General features: G+C 41.4%; 3 protein-coding genes across 8 annotated transcripts; all 3 read right to left on the bottom strand.

Annotated features, from left to right (window-relative positions):
- Positions 1 to 328: 328 nt before the first annotated feature.
- zgc:153681 (uncharacterized protein LOC751719 homolog) lies at positions 329 to 13254 on the bottom strand. Of its 2 annotated transcripts, XM_034544060.1 has the most exons (23): positions 12910 to 13254; positions 12572 to 12664; positions 10832 to 10885; positions 10200 to 10410; positions 9557 to 9722; positions 9385 to 9468; positions 9001 to 9105; positions 8726 to 8806; positions 8263 to 8332; positions 7918 to 8006; positions 7699 to 7806; positions 7482 to 7591; positions 5167 to 5203; positions 4941 to 5009; positions 4700 to 4755; positions 4379 to 4486; positions 2451 to 2509; positions 2233 to 2348; positions 2085 to 2127; positions 1909 to 1987; positions 829 to 1011; positions 676 to 736; positions 329 to 579 (listed from the first exon to the last, which is right to left on the bottom strand). In XM_034544060.1, exons 2-23 carry the CDS (start codon positions 12639 to 12641, stop codon positions 541 to 543), a joined length of 1998 nt encoding a protein of 665 aa, XP_034399951.1. In that variant the 5' UTR covers positions 12642 to 12664; positions 12910 to 13254; the 3' UTR covers positions 329 to 540. The 2 variants fall into 2 exon arrangements, with proteins under 2 accessions (XP_034399951.1, XP_034399952.1); XM_034544061.1 differs by lacking the exons at positions 10832 to 10885; positions 12572 to 12664; positions 12910 to 13254 and adding an exon at positions 10958 to 11237.
- Positions 13255 to 15283: 2029 nt separating this feature from the next.
- On the bottom strand, positions 15284 to 18942 carry si:ch73-22a13.3 (inositol-trisphosphate 3-kinase B). Its single transcript, XM_034544261.1, has 7 exons — positions 18778 to 18942; positions 17630 to 17714; positions 17118 to 17331; positions 16792 to 16996; positions 16570 to 16671; positions 15941 to 16012; positions 15284 to 15846 (listed from the first exon to the last, which is right to left on the bottom strand). The coding sequence occupies exons 1-7, from the start codon at positions 18940 to 18942 to the stop codon at positions 15595 to 15597; spliced, it is 1095 nt and encodes a 364-aa protein (XP_034400152.1). The 3' UTR covers positions 15284 to 15594.
- A 1647-nt stretch (positions 18943 to 20589) lies between these two features.
- LOC117737634 (seipin-like) lies at positions 20590 to 24757 on the bottom strand. 5 transcript variants are annotated; one of them, XM_034543712.1, is made up of 10 exons: positions 24674 to 24757; positions 23280 to 23556; positions 23115 to 23193; positions 22876 to 23019; positions 22748 to 22780; positions 21886 to 22020; positions 21690 to 21787; positions 21133 to 21262; positions 20890 to 20971; positions 20590 to 20798 (listed from the first exon to the last, which is right to left on the bottom strand). In XM_034543712.1, the coding sequence occupies exons 2-10, from the start codon at positions 23528 to 23530 to the stop codon at positions 20785 to 20787; spliced, it is 966 nt and encodes a 321-aa protein (XP_034399603.1). In that variant the 5' UTR covers positions 23531 to 23556; positions 24674 to 24757; the 3' UTR covers positions 20590 to 20784. The 5 variants fall into 5 exon arrangements, 4 of the variants coding, with proteins under 4 accessions (XP_034399603.1, XP_034399604.1, XP_034399605.1 ...); XM_034543713.1 differs by lacking the exon at positions 24674 to 24757 and adding an exon at positions 23731 to 23822; XM_034543714.1 differs by lacking the exon at positions 24674 to 24757 and adding an exon at positions 23652 to 23659.
- Between the last annotated feature and the right edge of the window lie 438 nt (positions 24758 to 25195).

The raw sequence follows: 25195 nt of genomic DNA, 5'->3' as shown, positions 1-25195 counted from the left end.
TAAGGTTATTATTTAGTAAACTGGAAGTAGAATTAATATTACACCTGATTTTTTAGGTTAAACGTTAACATGATGTGTCAACACTAAGAGTTTTATATCACTTCCATTTGTGTATGTTCATGCTTTAACTACTAGCCGTGTTGAGTTTGTGTTAATCTATGGTACTGTACTCACTTACCTGTGGGATGAAGAGGCAGCTTAATGTTTTAATGAGGTTTTTACACTGTCCCCCTAATAGCATTTTCTTTTCAGGAACCTCAACAGTACTTCACTTGAGTGAAATGTAATTAATATTTTTTATTGTGAAACAAAAAGACAAAACACGTTAAACCATTGGCTATATGTCTTTATTCCTATGAAAACATGGAGTGATTTCTATACAAAATGACCAAAAACAACCAAAAATGGTCTCATAACATCAGTCTTCAGATTAAACAGGCTGTTAAAACAAAATAGAAAACTTTATAATTATTTTTAATAAAACAAAAAGACAAATAAGATTACAGCAAATTTTATTTCACAGAAGTATGATTCAACTCTTCATTTTGTGAATGCAACTTCGGGGATCTTGCCATCCGTCTGGAAAAAGAAAGGAAACAGCATTTCAGTGTATTTTTATACAAATGATTACACCTTTATGGAAATGTAGAGACAAACTATAAATGATCATATTACCTTTAACTGAGTGAAAACTTGTGCCGCTTTGTTGAAATCCCACTCATTGTCTAGCAAACACCTGCAACAGAGAATAACGGTTAAAATATATTACGTAAGAATAAAGGATGTCATGCAACATTGAAAACACTATGCAAAAAACACAAGACTTACTTTTGGGACCATTCCAAGTTCATGCCAGACTTTTGCGAAAAGGCAGTGAGCATTTCCTGCTGCGGTGCAGTGAGGGTGGGGACAGGGCTGGAAGATGGAGTTGGGGCAGGAGCCACAAAAGCTCGGCGGATCTCCTCTGTTGTGGCCATCCGGATGAAAAGCTGGTCGTTCACAATGCACAGACTGTGGCACAAGAGAGACACAGTAGACAGAAACTAAAACAACAAGATCTCATGGTAGTAAAATGGTAGATGCATGACTAAAGGGAAGGCACTTTGATTTGTATGACACTTTTCAAACAGAGGCAATTTAAAACTGCCAAGTTTCATATCAAGTTATATTTTCTAAATCATTGATAAAGTACCAACTCACATTAACCCAACCACACACTAGATGGCAGCATTCATCCTAAAAGGATTCAACTGTTTTACTGTGGAACCATTTTAATGCCAGAATTAACTTTGAATGCTAGTAATAAGCTGGGATTTCTTTGTCTCCATTTACAAAACAAGTATTATACATGCTTTAGTTGGATAGGCCACCATTGTCCACCATCCAGGTAAAAAACTAAACAAAAGTTAAATAAATATTCCGATAATGAAAAGCTACAATTTGTACCTGGAGAAATACAAGACAGTAATCTTGTAGGTTACACTCCGTCTGCCACAACATGAGGAATCAGCCCGACTAAATCAGGCCTTAGAGTAATTAATTAATTATTTTTTACATTGAATACCTGTTTGTGTTAAATATAAAATCGTAACCTCTCTATACTATATGTAAACTGTAATCCGAGTGGATTTCTTTACTTCTAAGGGGCAGCAGTGAACAGGAGTAACATTTAAATAACTTGTACACAACAGCAACATGCAGAAAATAAAATGTACACTTTCATTTTAACTGGGATGCATACCATATAACAGTAATTTCACTGTTAAGTTCTATCCAGCTACATTTTTGGAAACTCCACAACTGCTGTTACATATTTAGTACTATGACCTTTCCTCGGGGAAAATGTGAAGGACAACGACAACAAAAACAGGAAGATGATTCAAGCCATTGGGAGCTCACTAAACTTACCCAGAATTCCCTGCAGGGACTGTGACGAAAACTCGAGAGAAAGCCATGGTGGACTCCCGGGATTTACCATCAACAGCAACTGAAAAACCAACATGAGGAACATTAGCAACCAAATCAACACGACTTATCTTTGCAGTGGATGAGGGAAAAAAAATAAAAATGACCAAACAAGTCACCTTCTTTGAAGACTCCGCTCACTGTGAATGATAGCAGCGTGTTCTGTAAAAAATAAAACATTTTTGCAGAATAAATACAGAGAAATGATTCACAGTGAGAGAAACAGCTAATGATGAGTGCTGGCTGACAGAACAAATATGATCTCACCGTGAAGGTGTTTACGTCAACATTAAAGGAGGCGATGTCGTGCTGAGTTTTGGGCAACTCGTTGAGGAAAGCCACCACGTTCAGTCGCGTGTGCTTCAGAAGTCGAAACCGCACAGCTAGGAGGCAACATTCAGAGAGGGGAACATCAAATCCCACAAACATTCAATCTCAACAATTTGGAAGCTGTGACAGGTCAAGAGCTCGATGGGTAAACTCACTGGAGTCTTTGATTCTCTTCAGGTTTCGAGTGTCTTTGTGATACTCTCCAAGACTGCTCCTAAAACAAGGAGAGGCGGACAGATGGAATATGTGAATGCAGATAAGAGTTACATTGTTTAATTACTAATTCCTCCTAAAATGATGAAGTCTTCCGGGAACTGCTGACCCGGACTGGGGACATCGTCGGGCGGTGGAAAGAGCACTTTGAGGAACTCCTAAACCCGGCCAACATGTCCCCCGGAGAGGGGGCAGCGCCGGAAGACTTTGGGGTGGATTCACCCATATCCCTGGCAGAGGTCGCTAAGGTAGTCAAAAAGCTCCTTGGTGGCAAGGCGCCAGGGGTGGATGAGATCCGCCCTGAGATGCTGAAAGCGCTGGACATTGTTGGGCTGTCTTGGTTGACACGCCTTTTCAGTGTCGCATGGGGGTCGGGAACAGTGCCCATGGACTGGCAGACCGGGGTGGTGGTTCCCATCTTCAAGAAGGGGGACCGGAGAGTGTGCTCGAACTATCGTGGTATCACACTGCTCAGCCTCCCGGGAAAAGCTTATGCCAGGGTGCTGGAGAGGAGGCTCCGACCGCTTGTCGAACCTCAGATTCAGGACGAACAGTGCGGATTCCGTCCCGGTCGTGGAACAGTGGACCAGCTCTTTACCCTCGCAAGATTACTGGAGGGGTCCTGGGAGTTTGCCCAACCAGTTTACATGTGCTTTGTAGACCTGGAGAAGGCTTTTGACCGGGTCCCTCGGGGGTTTTTGTGGGGGGTGCTGCGGGAGTATGGGGTGCCGGACCCGTTGGCACGGGCCATCCGGTCTCTGTATGCCTGCAGTAGGAGCTGTGTTCGTCTCCTCGGTAGTAAGTCAGACACGTTCCCGGTGGGTGTTGGCCTCCGCCAGGGCTGCCCTTTATCACCGGTCCTGTTCGTGACCTTCATGGACAGGATATCTAGGCGCAGCCAGGGGGCGGAGAGGATCCGGTTCGGGAGTCTCGGGATCGCCTCTCTGCTGTTTGCGGATGATGTGGTCCTGTTTGCCTCCTCGGACCGTGACCTCCAGCATTCACTGGGGCGTTTTGCAGCCGAGTGCGAAGCGGCAGGGATGAGAGTTAGCACCTCCAAATCTGAGGCCATGGTGCTCTGCCGGAAACCGGCGGATTGCTCCCTCCAGGTGGGGGCAAACTGCCTACCCCAAGCGAAGGAGTTCAAGTATCTCGGGGTCTTGTTCACGAGTGAGGGTAAGGTGGAGCGGGAGATCGATAGGCGGATCGGTGCGGCTGCAGCAGTAAAACAGGCGCTGTACCGGTCCGTCTTGGTGAAGAGGGAGCTGAGCCGGAAGGCAAAGCTCTCCATTTACTGGTCGGTCTACGTTCCAACCCTCACCTATGGTCACGAACTCTGGGTCGTGACCGAAAGAACGAGATCTCGGATACAAGCGGCCGAAATGAGCTTCCTCCGTAGGGTGGCCGGGCTCAGCCTTAGAGATAGGGTAAGGAGCTCGGACATCAGGGGGGAGCTTGGAGTCGAGTCGCTGCTCCTTCGTGTCGAAAGGAGTCAGCTGAGGTGGTTCGGGCATCTAGTTAGGATGCCTCCTGGACGCCTCCCATTAGAGGTTTTCCGGGCACGTCCAACTGGTAGGAGGCCCCGGGGAAGACCGAGGACACGCTGGAGGGATTATATCTCCCGGCTGGCCTTGGAACGCCTCGGGATCCCCCAGAATGAGCTGGAAAGTGCTGCGGGTGAGAGGGAAGCCTGGGTCGGCCTGCTGAACCTGCTGCCACCGCGACCCGACCCCGGATAAGCGGGTGATAATGGATGGATGGATGGATGATATTTGAAAACACACTGAAAAACTTAACCTCCTACTCATTCATGCATTAGTCAGTGTTGCTACATGCATACAGAAGTGTGTTTCTTGGTGTGTGTTCTTACCTAGAGGGGTTCTGGGTAGAGTACGGTGTTGTGAGGGATAACGATGCTCCGTCATGGTACGCATCCAGGAGTGGCTGTCTGTCCCCAGAGTCGTATATACTGTAGTATCTGAAACAGTCACACATGTTGATTTAGTTTTCTTCCTTATGTCCCTGTGATTTTTTCTTGCACACAACCCTTTTAAAAAGCAGTACTGGTGAATTAGCGACTAGTTAGGTCACATTACCAGTGCATTGAGCCAACAGCCATTAAAGCAGTCGGGTCAATGGAATGTTGCCAGAAGACTGTCAACATAATAATTTAAAAAAAGAATAAACTCACTGTGTCAAGAACTGAAGGATGAGGACCTTGATTTCATCAGAGCCAAAGCAGCTGCCCTGGATTGTCAAATGAAAAAAAACACATTTGAGATATATAAAAAGACATCAACTGTCCTGAGACATTCACATTACTTACGAAATAACAACTTGGAGTGGTTCCACTAAATGTCACCGCTCCATATGACATCAATGTCAATTGGAGTAAAAATATACAATTAATCACAGAAGATAAAACAAGTTACCTTGCAGGGGGGGATAATGGTTGGCGTTTCCACATCAAATCCAATGGGCGCAGGGAGGTCATGACCATCCTAAAAAGAAACCACATATGAATTAAGATGCAAAAGAGAGAAATTAGCACAGGCGTAATTTTCTGCATTTTTGTATGAACTTCTTTAGTGATATGACCGCATCTAAATGAGGATATTTGAAAAGAGATAAAGTGAGCGGATTAACATGTGGACTTACCAGTTTGAGAAGCCGGGGAAATTTCTGCCGCACAGCACTGGTACGGAACAAAAATCAAAAGAGCAGGATAGTTATTATCACAAACTACACTACAGAAATAAATCATGCTCACTGATTTAGATAGCAGTCAGTCACACCTGCTGACCCATTTAATGTCATTTTGTGACTTCCAGTTTAAGCTGATAAAACTATTTGGGAGAATACAGTCCTGTATAGATCCACGCAAATGGATGAAGAGTAACTACAACCAGTGCCACAAGGGGTTTATTGTTTTTAATACAAGTAACATTTGCTAGTGGGCTATCATTCATGTCTTCATCCTTCCTTCAGGTTCATGATGTGCCATTCAACAACTCGCCCAATCCCAAAGTGTACTTACCAGTTGGTATACTCACCCTCTCCCCCAATATGGAAATACAGAGATCTGACACAGGGAAGCAATATAAGCACACCTTTTCTAGCGCAAACATGTAAACATGCAGAGACCCACAACCAGACTGCCCTGAAACCAGTAAACACATCCATTTTTAATTATCTGCTGGGAGATGGGTGGTTACCGCCAGATCTAGAGGAAAAGGATATTTAGTCAAATTCACACATGCCACGAGCACAAGTGGTATAATATTCATGCCAATCACCATCCATCATGCGAGAGTTGTTGTGTCTGCGCTCATGATTATCAGCAAAGAAAGAAACCTGAACAGATCTGAAACAAAAGGACAGCTGGCCTCATGAGTGAGCTGGACGCAGCATTCCCACCACTCATCCCATTGCCTTCCCGTGCTGCAAACGCAGACCCGCTATCAGTCAAGCACCTCAAAGCCACCACCGATTCTGAAGAGATGGGTCTTAATGCGGTAAGCTTTTAATTTTCAAGCTTAATTTAGACCAACACCTCTAGTTACAGAGGGACAGGGAGATCATTACACAATGGACTAGAGTGATAATTCTCTATTCTGCTCTCTCGCTACTGTATTTGAGCTTTTTTTGTACTGGTCACAGACAGATACTGGAAGAGGAAGTTTTTTCATTTGACTCATTTCAGGCAAAACTGGACTTCAATTTCCCGTTTGGAAGACATTTCTCTCAGAAGTTAGTTAAAGGCATTTGCCAAACTCTCCACTTCATTCACTGAACAGCAGAGACCTGTTTTAGGCCAACGGGAACCAACTTAGTGGAAGAGACAGACTGCTTTCTCTGTGCGGCCCTTCATTGGTCATTGATAATGACACATATCCCTCTCCGCCTCAGCCCAACAGCTGTTTCTGTCGAGCCCCAACTTCTCACTTTCTTCTCATCACATTTTCATTGAGTCAGAGCTCATGGGGAATGAGGCCGAGTAATCGTGACTGTGCCTGCCTTAGGTTGTCCCGGTGTTTCGAGGTGGGATCTTACCCGTCATGGGCTATCCAGCCTTCCATACTCGCCTTTTATAGGGGCAGAGTGGGCAAGGGTGCTAAGAGGGGAGGGGAAATCATTGGCTGTCGATTTTCTTTGTTTCGTCCAAACATTTGTCAAGACAACTGTGGATTGCCCTCTCTCCAATAAAAACCTACACTGTTATACAGTACTGCTCAATATTGTTGTAGATTCATATTTTTTGGGAGCAGTTCACAGTAAATTGTATTCAATGGTTGTCAAGTTGAATGTGTGTTTTCTTTTTGCCAAGTGCTTCAAGAGTTATGAATCAGCAGCAATGCAATTTTGTTTTGCAGTAGTTTATGGGATGAATAACCAGGATGTCAGCGGGGGGAGTGCTGGGTACAGCATCACCGAGAACCATAACATTGACCAGAGCTTGAAAGAGTCTGACAGAGAAGCTAAATAATTGTCAGAGAGCATGGCTGTTCAAACTGTGGAGAGTTTAAGCCAGCTGAAAGGAAACAATGTGGAGGTGCATCGCGGTTAGATGTCCTCTCAGCAACTTTTGAAAGTAAGAAATGTTTAGTTTACTGTGTGAAAATGAAATGTTAAATCATCAAGTGGGAGAAAACGTGTGAAACAACCAAAAAGAGTGAAATAATTTGCATGTTTCTTTTTTCCATTTCTCTGGCCACACAAACTATATAAAAATACAGGGCGTTAAAATGGTTAACGTCAGCTTGCTGTTCTCTCCAAAAGTTCATCCTTGACTGCCGGAGAAATGGTTTCAGTTATTGTGCAGGCATATTACACACCCACACACAAAAGATTTCTTGATCTTCTTTTGGAGCACGCTGCTGCATGCTCGTCATACAGAAAAGACTCATCTCGTCACACCACTCAGTCCCTTCCATTAAATATTCTCTCCTCACCCCCCAAAATCGCTGACTGACCTGATGTATGAGGCCTGATCCTTGAAGAGGTCACACAGAGGGTTCCTGTTCAGCCACAGCTCCACCAGCTTCAGGCCTTTCACCTTTTCCAGCTCGCGGTCTGACTTTAGCTGGACGAGAAGAAACAGAACAAGTTGGTGGGAGAAGAAGATTTAAAATTAAACCAGGTCACAGACCTGGTTATTATTCGTTCAATCAACTGAGCAGCCAGTCTCACCTCATTGTGGGAAAGGTTCAGAGTCTTCAGATTAGGCGCCTTGGTAACCAAATTAGTGAGTTCATCCAGTTTGTGAATGCGGTTGTTGCTGAGGTTCAAGCCTGTCAGCTGGAAAGACAGACATGTGTTAGCACAATCAGTTTGACCCATCACTTCATCAAAAGCAGCAACGATGTGCACCTTCATTATGACAACAGCCATTAGCCTTGTTAAATTTACCTCTGGAATGTTTTCTTCAATGATCTTCATGACAGCTTCCATGTTTGTCTTCCTATTCAAGACTACTTCAATGTTTTGGGACACCAGGTCTGTCAAAATTAGCAATAAAAACACAAAACAAATATTGGGAAAAAATGTGAGTAATAGTAAGGGAATACAATAAAATAAAAATGTAAAACATTGTAGTAAACATTTATTTCGAAAACGGAAAGACTAGATCCCTGTTTAGCACAAATCTATATATTTTTTTTAACGTACAATTAGTCTAGTGGATTGTCTACGCTTGAATCTGTTTTCTATGTCATACATATGATTAGAGTGTGAAAGGGGTGAGTGGATTATCACCTGGGTCTGTTCGGATGTTGTTCAAGTCTAGTGCTTGCTGGGAGCCATCAAAACGTTTTGCCATGCATTGCTGTGAAAGAAACAGCAGACAACACGAGGACTCAATATAGAAAACTCCTCCAATGTACTTTGATTGGGCAAGAAAGTAGGAAAAAGGACAAAACTAACACAAACATGAAACGGAATGAAAAGAGTTTAGAATTCCAACCAAAATACTACATTTCCCAAAACCCCCTTTTACTTCTGTCAATTGGATCATACCTCGGTTACTTTAGTGAAAGCATGTAAATGAAGTGATAGACCTCACGGCAATCTTCATTTTTTAGCTAATGTATTTTGATCCACACGCCACAATATTATCAGAGATTCCACATTTTAGAAGTTTACATTACAGTATTTGCAAGACTTTTACCATGGTCCATAAATGTCTGAGCCCCCATAGTTTATATTTCCTCTAGCTCACCCTCAGGTGCTCCAAGTGTTCAGGTTTCAGGTCAGCGAGGAGGAAGGATGGTGGAGCACTGGGGTTGACGTGCACTTCAACCTTGAAGAAACAAACATCACATGGCATGATGAAAGATAGTAAATAGAGATGTATCGTACACACAAGTTTTAGATTTAAAATCCTCTATACTTATATTCAAAGCACAATATGACATTTTAACTAGTTAGTTATCTGCAAACCGCCAGCTCAGCTGCAGCATTAAGAGTGAGATTTCCATTATTAACCCAACTTACCTTATAGCCATCTGTGTCTGTGATCTTGTGAGTACATTTGTGCAAAGCAGTGGCAACAGAGGATTCATCCACATAGAAATGGACCCTATTCTGGTCAACGTAGAACTGTATAGACGAGGGAGAGACACAAAATTAATATATGCAAAGATTATGTCCACAACCACAATCTCCTTAAAATCTTCAGTTTATGAAAGTGTCAAAATGGGTAATGGAGATATGTGTATATCTTTTACCGGCAGTCAAGAATAATAGTTAAAAAAGGCTCAGGTAACCATCACCGTTATCAGAACGTACGTAAAAAAGGCACAAGAAGGTCTGCCGTATTTTTTTAAAATACAAAAATATGTTTCTAATTGGTAATCATAAGACGGCACAAAACCTCACCTGTACAGCTGTGAAGGGAACTGAACAGATGTTCTGAAGAGCAGGCAATAACCATTTCTTGTCATATTTTCTTCCATGCGGTATCTGTCACAGATGAGAACAAATATGAGCTCCTTTAACTGGTTAGACAGTAGATGTACAGATGTTCTGTGGAAACGGAAAGAGTACGCACCGTTACTTTAAACCAGCCTGACCGGCTCCTTCCTCCTCCATTGCCACCACCACCTCTGTCTCCTCCTCGACCACCTCCTCTACCACCTCCCCCCCCTTTGCCTTGGCGCCTGTCTCTTTCAAAGCGTCCATCTCCTCCTTTTCGAAAAGATCTTTCATATGGGTTACTAAAGAAGAAGAAACAACAAGGCCTTTATTGAAACAATCCTCCTTCAAACAGTGTGCACCATGGGAAGAAAATTGTTTACATTCAATGTTTCTCACCTATTCTTACGATTAAAAACACCCATTTTGGGTCCATTTCCTCCATCACAAAACATCGAGCAGTCCCTCAAAAGTCAACCAAAGTACTAGATTGACTTAATTTACTTTTAGTTTCCTCTTTTGATTGTTTTATCAGAGGCACTTTGAGTGAATACATGACAGTGTTTTCATATTCTGAAAGCAGCATGGGATACTTCATGTGAAAATAGGAACTTTTTAGTTTCTCGTTCTGTGACTCCATGTGGTTGAAACAGATCCACATGAAATAATTCAGGTCTTGTTGTTTGTGGGCGGGATGGAAAATATTTAATCCGTTCTGTAAAATAGTTTTCCAACCACATGCGTCACAACTATTTCAAATTTGTTAAAAACACACTTACAATCTGTGCTGGGAGCTGTTGTCCTGAGAGCTGTCACTCATAGTCACATCTGCATCGGTATCTTCAAGCCTAGACCGTGGCCCAGGACCTCCAAAGCCTCCAGATTGGCTTCCCCTTTGGCGGTCTCTGCGAGACCTGTCATACGACCGACCCTTGTTGGAGCCTTTGCCTTTACGGTTACGAAATTGTGGTGCAGTTCTATCATCATGCTCTGAGAAAGAGAAGGGAGTTCAAAATATAGTCAGTTTTAACTTACATATCATACTACATAAACTTAAAAGGCCAATCAGTCATACGATACCATTCTGTTGGAATACAAATAACAGAATTAGAGTAAAAAATAATATGAATGCATTATTAGACATGGGCAGTGAATGAATGGAGCCACAATGTCTCTTAATGTTGGCAATATAACGATATTAATTAATAAAACGTGCACACCTTCACTTCATACTATCAGAAAAACATGCACTTGCCTCAATGACCACACCAGTAACTGTATTCTGTTTAAAGACTAAATGATTGTAATAATAAATAGTAATAATGAACTATACTTATGTGTATATAGCTAGTAATCAGATCTCCAAAGTGTGTGTGTGTGGTGGTGGGGGGTTGGCATGACATGATTTTACCTTCCAGGCCACCAGTTCTTGTGACCTCTCTCTTCACCATAAAGTCCCCTCGGTCTGAAGAAAACAGTACATGTGGCACAAAAGATGCGAGCTAAAGTTAACGCTGAAGTGAACAGGCTCTCTTACCGTTGTAGTAATTTCCGCCGTCCGCCATATTTCTGGAAAAGTGCTAAGATGAACACACAGCCCTTGGTGAAAATACAAATACAAGCAGTGCTTCGTTTATCTACTTCACGAAACACAAATGCAAGGCTGTGGAATAAGTCGCAACATCCCAAGTTAAGGAGTCTTTGTGTCGTTGGAAACACGAAGGCGAGCACGACGCGACCAGTGTGTGCGCGCGTGTGTGATCTGTAACTAGCTGGCAGCTAGCTTGTGCTACTACGCGTTTTCGAGAAGACAACGGAAATACAACCTGTCTTGTTGGAACACTGTTTCTCTTCCGGGTCAACACAACGGCGCGGTGCATTCAAACTTGTTTGAATCTGTGGGGGTTTTATTACACGAAACTGAACGCGTCACAATATAGAAGTTGAAGATATTACGTTATATATTGCTGATGTTAGCTTTTACTTGATATCAGTGGTTAGTTGCCTGTAGGAAATTATTAACCTACATGTTTACCTACATTATTAACTACCCCCAGGAGGTTTCAAAGGGTCCTTGAAATATACATCTCTCATCTATCGATGTATGGTCTTAAATCTGGACAGGTCACATGAAGTCATATATTTATTCTTCAGAATATACATTCATATTCAGATAAAATGCAATTGTTTTGCTATTCAAAGAATAGAGTGTTGTATGTACACTCTGTGGCCACCTCACATACATTATGGTATGACTACAATGTGCAAATATAATTTAATATACACTTAATATTTATTCATTTTATTTGGTCAATTTCATCTCCATAGAAAAGTCCTTCAAATCTCACATAAAACATATGAATATCTAACATTTAAATAATAATGAATGTGCATATATAATTACATTGATTACAGGACAAATTCAAAAAAATTGATATATTTTGCATTTGTACTTTTCAATTATTTATTTTTAATACCATTTCTTAAAAATGTCCAAAGTAATTGTACATGGGGCTTCAACAAAGCAGCTCAACAAGCAGCACTGTGTTGTCCTACTATTTTCTTGTTGTAAATACATTAAACTAAACTTTTGATACTAAATTCGATTAAAACCAGAAATAGTCGTATTCTTTGTTGTATTGACAACTGTTGCTTACTTACTGAATCTCCAATCCAGCAAGCAGCACACCATTTGAGTTCTCTGATAAACTCAACCAAAATAGGAACATTCATGGTCTGCCACTGATGCAGACATGTTCAGCAATTTATAAAATATATAACGTTATATTAATGGCGGCACCAAGGGGAGGGCCCTGCTATTGTGCACGCTGTCTCACTGTATTAACTACTTTACCGGGACATTTAATGTAACCCACACATCATTAATGCTATCACAGTTGCAGGTGTGCTTGTCCTATGAAGTCAAGTCAAAACGTATGATGCAAAGGTTAATTCGGACTCTGCAGCAAGGCCATAAAGCTAATTAAGCTCTATTTATTTGTATTATACATTACATTACACATTATATCCCCATCAGAGGTGTCCCTGTTAATGTGTGCGAATGTATAAATACATAGACCATAACTACTCGACTTTAAACCAAATGCTAAAGCGCCCTGAACTTGGCTGAAGGCCTAATCGCAACACATACCGTCATTCAGCACACGTGTGACCACAGCGAGGTTCGGGTAGCTTCTCTGGGACAAAGTCACAAGATCCATCCTGGGTAACCGAAGTCTCCGACCTCCATTTGGGAAAACAGAGAATGTGTACCGGCTCATTTAAGAAGACATCCAAAACGAAAAGCTCCACATGCCCTGTGATCTGTTTTTAATGTCAAACTTCAACCGTTTTTCTTTTTCTTTTTTTAATACAACTTCGCCCCACAGTAACCGTTGGTCTAGCTAGCTAGCGTAGCTTTTAGCATTAGATCCGCGTCGAGCTTGATGTCACTAACGTTAGCTCACAGACAGATTGGACAATATTTACCAATCAAGTTCCTTCTCCGCGGTAATATTTCCCAAGACTACGTGGGAAACTGTCGCCTCTTACTCGCACTTCTGTCCGTCCTCACTTTTCTCCCAACACGAACAACTTGGCGCACCTGGTGGACAGTTTCTGACACTGACTCGCACTGGAATTCGGGTTATGCACATATGGGACAACGTCATGTAGTTAGCTGTTACTTCATAAAATATAAAGTACTGTTGGCAGTTTATCAAGTCCACCTAATTAAAACAACAGCAATTAATTTAATGAAGGTCATAGAGTTTGTTAAAAGTGTTTGAGAGGAATCCACTGCATGGTGAAGTTTGTGTTGCACCCTAATGGTGTAAACTGGGTGGACAGAAAATTAGAAACACCTGTTCAAAACTCATCTGGGCTGCAAACTACCGTCTCCAAAACTCCCACAAAGTTGAATTAACAGTTCTGTAAGACAACAAAAATAATAATAAAATTCACAAAAGTAGGATTTATTGCAAGGGTGGATTTAACTGCTATAGGTGTGTAAACTAGAAATTGAGTGTTTGATGCTAATAATCTCTTTTCCTGCAAATACATTGTGTTTATTTTGTCTGAAACCAGTTTGGAAGTGTGTGTGCAAGCAAACAAAACGTTTTCCCATAATGTGTTATTTAGCACATCCATCCAGAGAGCTCTGTGGTGTGGCATCCTGCCTATGGTTATAGATTACATTGAGAATAAAAAACATTTTATGTTCTACTGTCCATTACCTGGAAATGTCAGATGAAGATGTTGGATGAATGTAGATTGCAGTACATGTTTACATTATTTGGCTTAACAAAAAGTTCCCGTAATTGTCTTTTGTACACAGTTTCGCAAAGTCCAGACATGCATGTTTGGTATCTTTTTAATAACATTGGCATTTCCACTAGAATATAAAATATATGTTTGTGGGTTTGAATAATATTTGGCTGCACATTGAAGTTGTTAAAGGCTCACTGTTTCATAAGCTTGCGTGTGACATACTATGTTTAAAGTAGCAGAGTTTGTTTGCTTTCCTTTTTCTTTCTTTTGCCTTTGTTTGTAGTTTACATGTCTGCAACCTGTTGGTGATTTAATATGAAATGATAGGGGTGGATGTTTTCTGAGTATTAGTTATGTCATTTTTTTAACTATACACACTATGTCAAAATTATTTCTGCAATCAAAACCTGACAACCCTTTAATTTTTTTTAAAGGCATTTTTGCGACAAAATCATTTTCATTACATGTTCTAAGCAGCAACAACAACAACAACACACTGATGTACTTTATTCAAACACTGCTGATTTGCTCTTGATGTAGGCAGATGGTGTCCTTTGTATCAGGACAATGGCCAGTTCCTGTTTATGGACAGACGTTGACTTCCTCCCAGTAGGTCGCCTGGCAGTTTGGTAGAAAATGCAAAAACATGAAGTCATTGGTTCCTTTGTACATTCACAGCACATTCACAGCACTATTCCTATCTGTTTGTTCACTGAGGAGCACAGACCCAGTATTTTAATGACTACATCGTATTGTACTGTGATTCAGAATGAGATGCAACAATTACAGTCTGGCATAGAAAGTTGAAGACATACCTGCTCTCCAGTTTAAATTTCTGTATTATGGATTCTACTGTGTAGCATCCATAATGTGTGGCAATAGTGTCATCGGAAATGTGTGTCCGTCTTCTGTCTGGTCTTTTTCTTTGTTCTTGTCCCGCCTCCTGTGGTATATATTTTTCTGAAGAATACTATCTATGAAAATCAGAACTGTACAGTCTTGGTACAAAAAGCTAAATATGAACACAAAAGAATGTATTAGACAGGGACGTCCACTGAAACTTGTCCAGTGTTGCTCGAAAGCGAATGTGTGTACAAGAACAGTTACTGCACAAGTCCATTGTATTAATTCAAATCTGAATCGGGTTAATAAAAGTGCAAGGCCACTTGGGCCAATGTTTTTAATAAACTCAAAGGCAAACTCCAGAAATAATGGTGGAAAAATAGCACCAGAAACATGGCCTTATGATGTACAAAAGGTACGTGGTGACACAATGGTTTGGAACTATTGGTAGATAATTCCCAGATGTGTAAAAATACTGTAGATGGATCTTCATCTCCACAACAGGAGCTGAATTATTAGGTTTAAATTGAACACTCCAGGGAATGTAACTCAGTGTCCTACTCCGTGGACTAGCCCTCACTTTGCTCTTTTAATCTTGATACACAGTAATTATATCTTTGCATTAAATAGATCCAGTGTATTTCTTTGACTTTGAAAAGAGTGTCTGGATTATTTAAAAACACTATTGTCTTGGAGGACCTGAAGTTTTCTTGGCCCAACTGAAGGTGTTGCCACAACACCACCATCACCCTTTAGTTTGTGGTCCTTTATGAAATAAATAGGGACGAGTAACGAAGAAAGGTTCTTTATAATAAAACACTGTCTCCACTAACAGTAAGTATATGGCAGATGTACAATTGCAGGATGACCACATCTCTTTACTGTGGGATTTTAGCTGATTTATACTGTTCCTTTTTCTCAGCCTGAAGACGGATTCCCCACAAACAAATCATCCTCTGTTGTCCCTTCTGGTAAATAAAAAATGAGGAAACAGTTCAGAGTGTAACGGCAGTCGTTTTGTCCACCTGATCCTGAATTTGAGTGTTGTACATGAAGGGTGTCTCATGCAACAATCTTTTCTTCTCCACAGCTGCCCTCCAGCTGCCAGGAGGCCACACTGATGGCCTGGCTCAGAGAAGTGATGAGGGAGGTGAGACCGATGAGGTAGCCGTCCTCTCTGCTCCCCTCAGCCCACGGGATGTTGTGTCTGAGCGGGCTCGCGTCAGGCACCGGTGTCGTCTTCGCAAAGTCTATCATCCACACGCTGGCCTTGCTGCTGTGGTCGTGGACAAAGAGAAGCGAGCTGCCAATCACCTGATCAGGTCAAACATATAGATAATAATATCAGCAAAAAGACCTCTGCATTTAATATGATTTAAAGCAGAATGTAATCTCTATGTAAACCAACCTCATGGGTTCTGAAAAATATTGAGTTCTTCAGTGCATCACTCAGTGCCAGGAGTCTGGAGTGGTAGGCTTTCTGTAGAGTTGTGGTTTAGCAGCAACAATTACTACACACATCACAAGGTAAATAATAAATGGAGAGTGGACACCAAATAAAGAAATGACAGGAAGCCAGGAGCAAAGATTAGAGGAGGAAAATTAGAGGACTTGTCACTTCTTGTTGTATTTTGAAATTTCCATTTAATTCTTCTGTTTTCACGTATTTGTCAGCGTTGTTGTATGTTTAGTCTTTTATTCACTCTCAATTTAAAACTCCTTACGGCCATTGTGTTGAGGTATACTTTAACTGTCTTCAGATATGCACAGCAGGCATCAGTGCATTGATTATGTATTGGAAGCTGAATATGTTCCGATCATCTTTTCACTTCTCCTAGAAGGCAACTACTTGAGACACGCTATTTTCATTAGATTTCAGTTTGAGTCTGTTTTCAGCATGTTTAGTCATTATTTTTCTTTCATTGATTCCTTGACTTTATTCAAGGTTTGTTTTTTAGCTAATTATTACATGATTTAGGACATCCTTTCTACAGGAATTTTGGTGAAACTAGTGTTTTCATAACGCATAGAACTGACCAGGATTTCCAGCTGTCTCCTGGTGAAGAAGAGGAACGCCTCCGTGACCTGAGCGAAAGTCCGAATTTTCCTGAAGTCCCGTTGGACACTTCCGTCCTCCATCTAATTCACAGAGAAGCAACACAACAGCACATACATGGCACATTTGAGAACTTGATGAGAATTAAACAGATAGATAGGTGTTTTGAGTTGGACACTGATTTTATTGGCCTTCAATCCTACCATGACGCCTTCTATCCTGAAGCCCAGTGTGGACGTAGAACTGTTCGTATCCCTCCACTGGAGGTATCGACACTTGGTCACCCCTCTCTGTTCATGTTCCTCCGCCGATGGAGCGGACGGGTCTATTTCCACCATCTTCTGGTACATGTCACTCCGCAGGGTGGCTTTAGTCCGGGCTTTGATCAGCTCCCCTTCCTGGTATGTCCTGAGAAGGAAACTCATGTTGTACATAACCATAGCGATTTTACAACTCAGCCCCTCCTCATTTCTACAATGTTAGTTAATGTATACCTCTGGTAGAAATAAATAATTGCTCTCAAACCTACCTGACTCCCATCTTGCAGTCCATGATGACGGGTTTCCTCAGTCCGCTCAGCAAGTCCTCCAGTCGGATGTAGCCGTGGTCCCCCTTGGTGACCAAGCCGTGGTATTGAGGGACAAAGGGTCTCAGCGGGTCTCGCATCAGGCAGTCCAGACACTTTGCCTCCACTTCACTGTACAGTTTCAACACCTCACCTCCCTCACTCAGCTGGAAGGTACCTGGCAGCAGTGAGGCAGGTAGAATGATTAGCTAGCCACATGGGTAATAAAACAAGAAGGCCCTTATAAAGGCTTATTGACTTGATGAAATGTGTTCTAAACATACTAAATAAGCTCAGTGTGTGTGTGGTGGTCAAACTAAAACAAAGACTAAAAAACAACTGTCTTCGATTGTAAAAAGCAGTATTATGTACACATGTGAGCTATATCCAGCATGCAGTAGTGTAGAGAAAGTGAATGTAGTTAATTTGAGCGTTGTAGTGATCATAGTTGCTGAGTCTGTTTTGGATGAACATGCCTTGATGTCCAGCCAGCTGGACCCAGGAGCTCTGCCTCCGCATTGACCAGTGCATCATGGTCAGGTAGGTTTTCCAGGTGCGGCTCTGAGGCACAAGAGAAGTGCAGATTATTTTAATGCCTACATGCCAGACAAAGTGGGTGTGGAACCTATCCCAGTATGCAGTGTAGTTTTTGAAGAGCATACAGAGAAACGTATTAACCTGCAGACTAATCTTAAATGCGCTGAAACCTGAATGTGTGCTTGCAAGTGAAAAGGCCCCAGTGAGCAAGTGGGGGTTAAACTCTGGTCTTGTTGCTGTGGAGTGACAGCGGTGACCTATTTATAGACACAACCACCTCCTTATGTAGACTAATACAACACTAACACAAAAGTACATGCTTCCCATGTCGAGGGGGGTCCTCTGTATTTTTATTGTCTACTAAACCCATTTTCCAGGCCTTAACAGGACTTTTTCACAGCAATGAGGCAGCATGGACAATGAAAGGAAACTGAAGCAGCTAAATGAAATTCAGCCATTATTAATTTTTCTATTCACATCTGTGCTTTGCCTACGGTGAGATCAAGATACAGTTTGTCATACCTCGACAGTTAAGATCTGTTTTGTATATACACAAAACAGCCGCCCCGAGGCAGGCATGTAAAAAAAAAAGTGAAAACAAACTGACCATACTGACCATGCTCAGTATAGGCATTGTTACAAAATGACACATGTATAGTTTGAGGGGAAAGGCCTGTTATATGTGATATGTAAGAGTTAATACTTAAAATTGCAAGTGTTTGCAAATGTTGATATTTTGGTCACAGAGAGGAAATGCTTTGAAGATGTGTATTTCTCATAAATGATAAAATGATCATTTGACCGCTATGTCTTTTATTTAGTCCTTACAGGCTTATGGAAAGTCTACTCACTGTGCGCCCGTCTACTTTCATATCTGCAGCAGCAGCATGCAAACGCATTCAAATCTTTCAAGCCAATGCAAATTGAGCTGGACTAAAGGTGCAAAGAACAGTTAAGAAATATAGTTTTAGTAAGCCTCTTCTGTGGAAAGCCAGAGCAGCCAGGAGCACAGGCGAAATGCCAGTCTGGCGCAGCAAATGCCAACAATTAAAACATTTTGTTTTTAACTGCATCCATCCGATCTCACCTTCCTAAACGCCCTCCTCCTTGAGCCGACATCTTCTCCTTCACTGAAGACGTCGTCGCTCTCCGCTGAGGAGAAGTTGACGGAGGAGGTGGAGGAGGATTGCAAAAGCTTGGAGAGGATTGGGTGCGGTGTGGACCACTGATGTGTTGCGGAGCCCTTTCTCATGCCCGGCAACTCCTCTGCCTCTTCAACCTCCCCCTCCAGGGTCTCCCCTCTCTCCTCCTCCTCTACCTCTACATCTGCTGCTGCAACAGGAGACCTCTTCCTCTCTTCATCCTCTTCTTCTGTTCTGTCTATCTCAAAACTGGAGTTTCTTCCTCTCAAGTGTTTCCACTCACTGTTGGGGGGTAGCCCACACTCCCTCTCTCTTCCACTCTCCTCTCCGCTTCTTTTCCCGCTCCACCTCGCCCTCTCCCAACCGTCTGGAGCAACTTCATGGCTCCCCCAGAGCCTCTCCTTCCTCCTGTTCTTCCATTTTGCCTTCACCTCATCCCTTGCACATTTTGCGTTCAATTCAAAGTCCTCTTTCCTTTCTGTGCCTTCAGCGACCTCATTTGCGTTGTCCCTCGTCACATTACTTGATTCTGAATTGAGCTCATTGTCCCCCTCCTTGTCCTCTCCCAGTCCACCTATACACTGACTGTAAGGTGGGAAACTTTTTGTGGACTTCAGTCTGGGTCTGGATCTCACTCGGATCTTCCTGCAGCTGCTGGAAGGTTTTTCACTGATTGTCATATGTTTGTGCATCTCATCTGACAGTTTGGCAGAAAAGTTGTTATCCATAGTTTGCTTGCTCTCCGTCTCCGTCCCCTCCATGTGGTTATCATCGGTCGAGTCCACCTTCGAGTCCCGTGTGTAGAGGTAGAGAATCTACTTCAGGTGTTTGTACAAAACAGGGAAATGTTTGGAATTTGTTTGGAGAAACTAGTTTGTTTACAATTCTGTCAGCAATATTGTTAAGCGTTCTTCAAATGACACATGGAAATATAAAACTACAAATGATCATACGTGTCTAACTTACCTTACCGTGTCTTCCACCTGTTAGAAAGCTCTGAGCCCGTCAGTGAGCTACATCCCTCTCTCATTCTCCCTGCTCGTGCCATATTTTGCATGCAGTGACGTCATGATGGTTCCAAAGCTTCAAGAGGACATCCAGGAATGACACACTGTCAAATAACCGGCTGGAAATAGTGTGCGGTGTTCTCCCTCCAAACAGGAGTGTGTACTTTGTGCGTTAACTGTTTTTTGACTACATTTAAAGGTTTTATTGCAGCAGTTTAATTGGAAATGACTTTATTTGCAGTCAAGTATAACACTATTTGGCTTGAAATTAAATTAGTTTAAGATATTTTGGGATAATAGAAAAAGATACACAAAGGTTGCCTTACATACTTAAATCATAATTTTACATTTGGAAGAACATTTTAACACACAGGCTTTAGGCATTTTGGTAGTTGTAACCTGTAAAATATATATAGTCTTACTTGTCATATCTGAAAGAGTGAAATAAAAACGGATGGTATTAAGAGAGTTTTAACAATGAATGAATTCATCAGATTATTTCACAGTTTAATGGTTACCTTACATATTTGTATTTATTCACGTGCATTTTTATTTCATAATGTTTAATTGATTTACTATCAAAGAGCAGATTACAGCTATGAAGTGTAAAGTAATAAAAACACACTGACAATGAAAGATTTGTATGAAGTGACGAAGGTTCATGTGAGTCAATCCCATAAATCATAAACATTAAAGCAAAACACAAGACAACACTTTATTGTTATTTTTGTATTTTATGTATGCCTTGAGTCCTTTTCAACCACCAATCTCTCTTAAATCTTCCTCCTTACATCTTGTCATCGCTCCTGTAATAATGGCCTCAGGCTGCTTCTGTTTCATTTGTTTTAATATGACGGTGAACCTGTCTGTTCTGCTCCTCTGTGTTGACGCCAAAGGATGGCGCCTCGCTCGTCTCAGATTTGTGGGGGTAATTTTAAGGTGACATCAGATCTGCATACCTGTCAAGGAATTTTATTTTTTGTAGTCAGTACTACGTCACTGATGCAAATAATAAAAATGCAGAAGTTCTCTGTGCCTATGTTTTTGCACCTGCAACAGCATCGTTTCCCTCCTCTTCATGGTTGTTGTTTGTGTTCCTATCCCTATCTGACAGCAGTCCATCTGGTCTGATCTGTAAACAAGGAGGAAAACAAGCTCTCAGAGCTTGTTGAGTCTTAGCACCTGCGAGGAATCTGGTCATATTTCACACTCACTTAAACTTCAAACTAATGATGTTTGTAGCCCTGCAGCTGCAGATAAAGAGTGTCAGCCAGAATGGGCCTCTCCTCTCACCTGCTCTGGTCCCCAATCCACTCTCAGAAGCAGCCTCATGTAGAAGAGGACAAAGATGACACTCAGGAAGATGAAGTTACTGGACACGCCCACCATGGCTGACAGGAGAGGGAAGTTGAACAACAAGTATCTGACAGAAAAACAAAGACAGTAAATATGATGTGATGCTAAAAAAGGCATTCTCTCAGTCTGACTCCTACTTATATACCAATAGGTTACTTTCATTATTTTCCTACAGAGAAGACATTTGGACATGTTGCATTCACTCCTCTGAACGCTGTAGGTGTAGACATGAGAGGGAGTTTTTCTAGTGAAGAAACAAGTAGCTTTTGGTCTTTAGTTTAGTTTATTTCAGAGTAGATATACTCATGTAATAAACAATGCCACAATTAGCCAACATTTTCATCTGCAGTTCCAAGGTGTTACACAAGACAATAGATTGTGTGTGTTAGGGTTAAAGTTAAAATGTGTTTTGGTGTGAGAATATAACTCTAACTGTACTTGTTTCAAAATCATTTGTATAATCTATTATAAAGCATGGTGTACACACATCTTACCTCATACCAGTGAAGTGGGCATGAATATCGAGCTGAGATGAGTAGATCTGCACCTTGCTGGACAGGATCTCAATGACGGCCGTAATCGAGGAGATATACTGTGTACATGAAGACGAACCTATAAGGTAGTCTCCGACAAAATACCTGCTTGCTGTTTATGCATACTGACACATTCGCAGAGTAACGCTTGACTCACAGGGTCGTCCTTGAAGTCTGAGAAGAGCTCCACCTCCAGCACTTGTTTCTGCTCAGCGATTCCGGTCAGAAAGGCTGGGAGGAACAGCAGCGTGCCGAGGTACCTCAGCTGGTCTGAGCGGTATCGCAGCATGCTCTGACAGCAGGACACCACAATTCATTTCAGTCTCCTTCATTAACGCGCTCTTTCCTTACAAACGCGTGATATCTCCAGAAGGTGTTTTCAATGATGTCATGATCAATATTACAGAAAGGATGACTGATGTTGTCATGGATGCAACAGCTTTACATTCTATAACTCCATGATTCGGTTGTGTGCTCAGTTTGATGACCACTAACAGAAGCTGAGCTCAGTGGACTACTTTATGAGGTGCAATACAGTAGGTCTGCAAAGTTCAGTTTTTGTTTAAAGCAAAAACATAAATGTTGTGTTGACTCAGTTATAAGTAAGTAAGAAAGCTGTGAGGATTTTACTGAATGTTTAAATTTTGTGACGCTAATTGGTAGGCTATATATTTAAAACATTGTCAAAACATCACAAAACACAGCCTTAAAAAGTACTATATCAACACTTTACTGATCAGTATATATTAGAGGACTGTTGCACTCGATTGCATCACAATGTACATGCTTTTCTTTTTACTCTGTGTTTAATAAAATAATTTGAATTAATGATGTTAACCCTTACACATGGAAGATCTTGACTCCGACCATGTATTTGTTGTAGCAGTCACTAGTTCACATGTTTGTCCTGTCTTCTCCATCACCTGAGCACTGAGATCACCTTCTGTTGCAGCAAGCAGAAGCAGCCCTAATCTTAATCGTGTGATTAAAGCGTTAGTGTGCGTCAGCACCGTACTCACAAAGCGAGAGCTGGAGGTCGACAGCTGTCTTGCCTGAGTAACACACAGCAATGCAAATGTGAATCATTGGGTTTAGCAGGCTCTAGTAATGAAGTACTGGGAGATGAACGAACTATTCAACGACTCACAGGGCGAGCAGAGGAGGCAATTTGTTCTCCGTCCCGAGAGAAACAGGTTGTCTTGATCATGAACATCCCCAACTCATGGTTGGTCGGAGAATCAGGCATCTCCAGCTGCAGAGACATCTGATAGACTTGGCCGACTGTCAGCACCTGAATACAGAAGTAGAGATTGATACACACAGTAGATACATAGATAGACACACACACACACACACACACACGCACACACACACACACATACGTACAGGTTTCTTATTCCTCATCAGAGAGATGTTGGCCATTGGATAAGAGCACACAAAAGACGCAGGAGATTCACAGTCTGTCCTGCATACAATATGAATGATTGAGATTAAAAGCAAGAATCAAACGTACAGAAACTACACAGTCTTTGTAAGACTTCACATACACACCTGTAATAATAGTGCACAGGTGTGGAAAAGGTCGCCAAGGGCATGTAAGAGTAGTAGAAACTGCCGTATAAAAACGCGGCGATCCAGAGGAGCAGGATGACGACAAAGACCAGAATAAATCCCTGTTTCACTTTCTGACGGGCATTTGAGATCACCAAGGCGACAGCATCCCGGAGCCCCAGCAGAGTTTGGCCAATGAGGCCTGACAGTTCTTTATCATCTTGTGGCTGCGAATGAGTTTCTTGATCCATGAAGTCTAAACTTCGAAAAACCACCCCTTTATAAGAAACATACAACAGAAAATCAGGAAGTTAAATGCAACCACATCACAAGCATGTTCTAAAAGACGAGAGAGAATGAAAAGGACCGTACTGGCTAAGTTTGGCTCAGGTCTACAGTCGCTTTCCTTGAAACGTCTTGAATGTTCTCCAAATGGTTATCTGGTTCTTACCCAAAAAGATGTCATCAAGAAGGTGTGGTTGATGATGTTATGATCTCATGAAATATACAGACACAAGAGCCCTTTTGATAGACTGAGAGCTGTGAAACCACTGAGTCCAATCTCAGTCACAAGCAGAGGTCTTTCCTGTCAGATGACTGAAACAAACAGTCAACTAACACTTTTAACTCTTTTACAGGCATTTGGAAGCAAAGAGGCAACACATCAATGTGTATCAGTTTGGTAATTACACATTGTGTGTCATAATGTTGCTGGATAGGCAGTAATTATCGCTTTTGCTCAGAGTGGTCATCAAGTGTCTGTAAAATTAGGCTGTTTATTTTCTCACTTCATGTAACTAAAGTTGAGTGATGGAATATAACATTATATTATGTACAAATTTGAGGTACTTGTACTTTACATGAGTCTTCTCACGTTCTATTTCTACTTCACATTTCAGAGAGAAATATTGTACGTTGGTTCAATTTAAACATTTGACAGTTTTAGTTACTGGTTAAAATAAAGATTTTGCATACAAATCATATGAATAGCTTATATATGTATAACAATGTATATAACAATGACTATAACTTTTACTTTTCATAATTTCCATACATTTTCCAGATTATACTTACTGTATATAGTTTTATGTAAGTAATATTTTGCTTGTCTTTTGCTTGTAATTAACGTGTAATATTAGTGTTTTTGATCTGAACACTTAATCCAACACTACAAACATTTTAACGATATCGTGAAAAGAAAAAGGGAACATTAGCACAACACATTAATGAACACAGCCAAGAAGATTTTCAGATCAAGAGTTATGCTGGCAAGGGTTAGTGTGGTGACTAAGCATTTTGTATTCACTAACCATATAAAAACCTTGTTTTGTCTAATGTTCATGTGATACAGCAACATGCCCAACACTACTCAGTCTTGTATCAAAGAAACTCACCTCTGGTTTCTGTTGGCCAACTATAGGAGTTGTTAGGAAATCACTTCTACTTCCCTGTAGTCTCGTTGTCCACAGCTTGATACTTTCTGGATGAAATGGTGTTAACAGAACCCCCCCAAACTTTAGCTGCTGAAAAGCTGCTATTGGACAGCGTCAAGTCCATCCCACATGAAGAGGCATGCTGCTGCCAACTGGAACAGAGCTCCTGTGTTGAACTGACAACAGGGCTGAATCTTAAGAACTGGAGTTCATATTTTAAACAACTTAAGTCCCATCATATAGTTTATATATTTAATAACTCCCTGTGAGAATATCAAGACTGCTTATATCTGCTTAGCATTTTGTTTTGGTAATTGTTCAAAACTGATTGATACATTGCCTTCGGTGACAATGTTGGATGATAATTTGACTTGGAAAGCCTTTACTTCAAGTTTCATCTTTTCTATTTGCATACATCCCAATCTATATTTATATGTTTAAGTGCGGCCCCTAAATGACAACATTGTTTACATGCAAAGGTAC

The sequence above is a fragment of the Cyclopterus lumpus genome, chromosome 10 (assembly GCF_009769545.1).
Source record: "Cyclopterus lumpus isolate fCycLum1 chromosome 10, fCycLum1.pri, whole genome shotgun sequence".
Classification (NCBI taxonomy): domain Eukaryota; kingdom Metazoa; phylum Chordata; class Actinopteri; order Perciformes; family Cyclopteridae; genus Cyclopterus; species Cyclopterus lumpus.
The sequence above is the reverse complement of the archived record's forward strand: the minus strand, read 5'-3'. Positions and strand labels throughout refer to the sequence as shown.

What these genes read in the sequence shown, in the direction of transcription:
- zgc:153681 (XM_034544060.1), bottom strand. Translation starts at nt 12,641, where the DNA reads ATGGATCTTGTGACTTTGTCCCAGAGAAGCTACCCGAACCTCGCTGTG. An exon ending in CACACGTGTGCTGAATGACG is followed by an intron (nt 10,886 to 12,571) that starts GTATGTGTTGCG and finishes TGTTTTCTTCAG; the next exon opens with ACCGAGGGGACTTTATGGTG. An exon ending in TTGAAGAAAACATTCCAGAG is followed by an intron (nt 7,807 to 7,917) that starts GTAAATTTAACA and finishes CTGTCTTTCCAG; the next exon opens with CTGACAGGCTTGAACCTCAG.
- si:ch73-22a13.3 (XM_034544261.1), bottom strand. Translation starts at nt 18,942, where the DNA reads ATGAGAAAGGGCTCCGCAACACATCAGTGGTCCACACCGCACCCAATC. An exon ending in GGAGGAGGGCGTTTAGGAAG is followed by an intron (nt 17,715 to 18,777) that starts GTGAGATCGGAT and finishes CTTGTGCCTCAG; the next exon opens with AGCCGCACCTGGAAAACCTA. An exon ending in TATTTTTCAGAACCCATGAG is followed by an intron (nt 15,847 to 15,940) that starts GTTGGTTTACAT and finishes TGACCTGATCAG; the next exon opens with GTGATTGGCAGCTCGCTTCT.
- LOC117737634 (XM_034543712.1), bottom strand. Translation starts at nt 23,530, where the DNA reads ATGGATCAAGAAACTCATTCGCAGCCACAAGATGATAAAGAACTGTCA. An exon ending in TGATGAGGAATAAGAAACCT is followed by an intron (nt 23,020 to 23,114) that starts GTACGTATGTGT and finishes TTCTGTATTCAG; the next exon opens with GTGCTGACAGTCGGCCAAGT. An exon ending in CGACCTCCAGCTCTCGCTTT is followed by an intron (nt 22,021 to 22,747) that starts GTGAGTACGGTG and finishes TCCTGCTGTCAG; the next exon opens with AGCATGCTGCGATACCGCTC.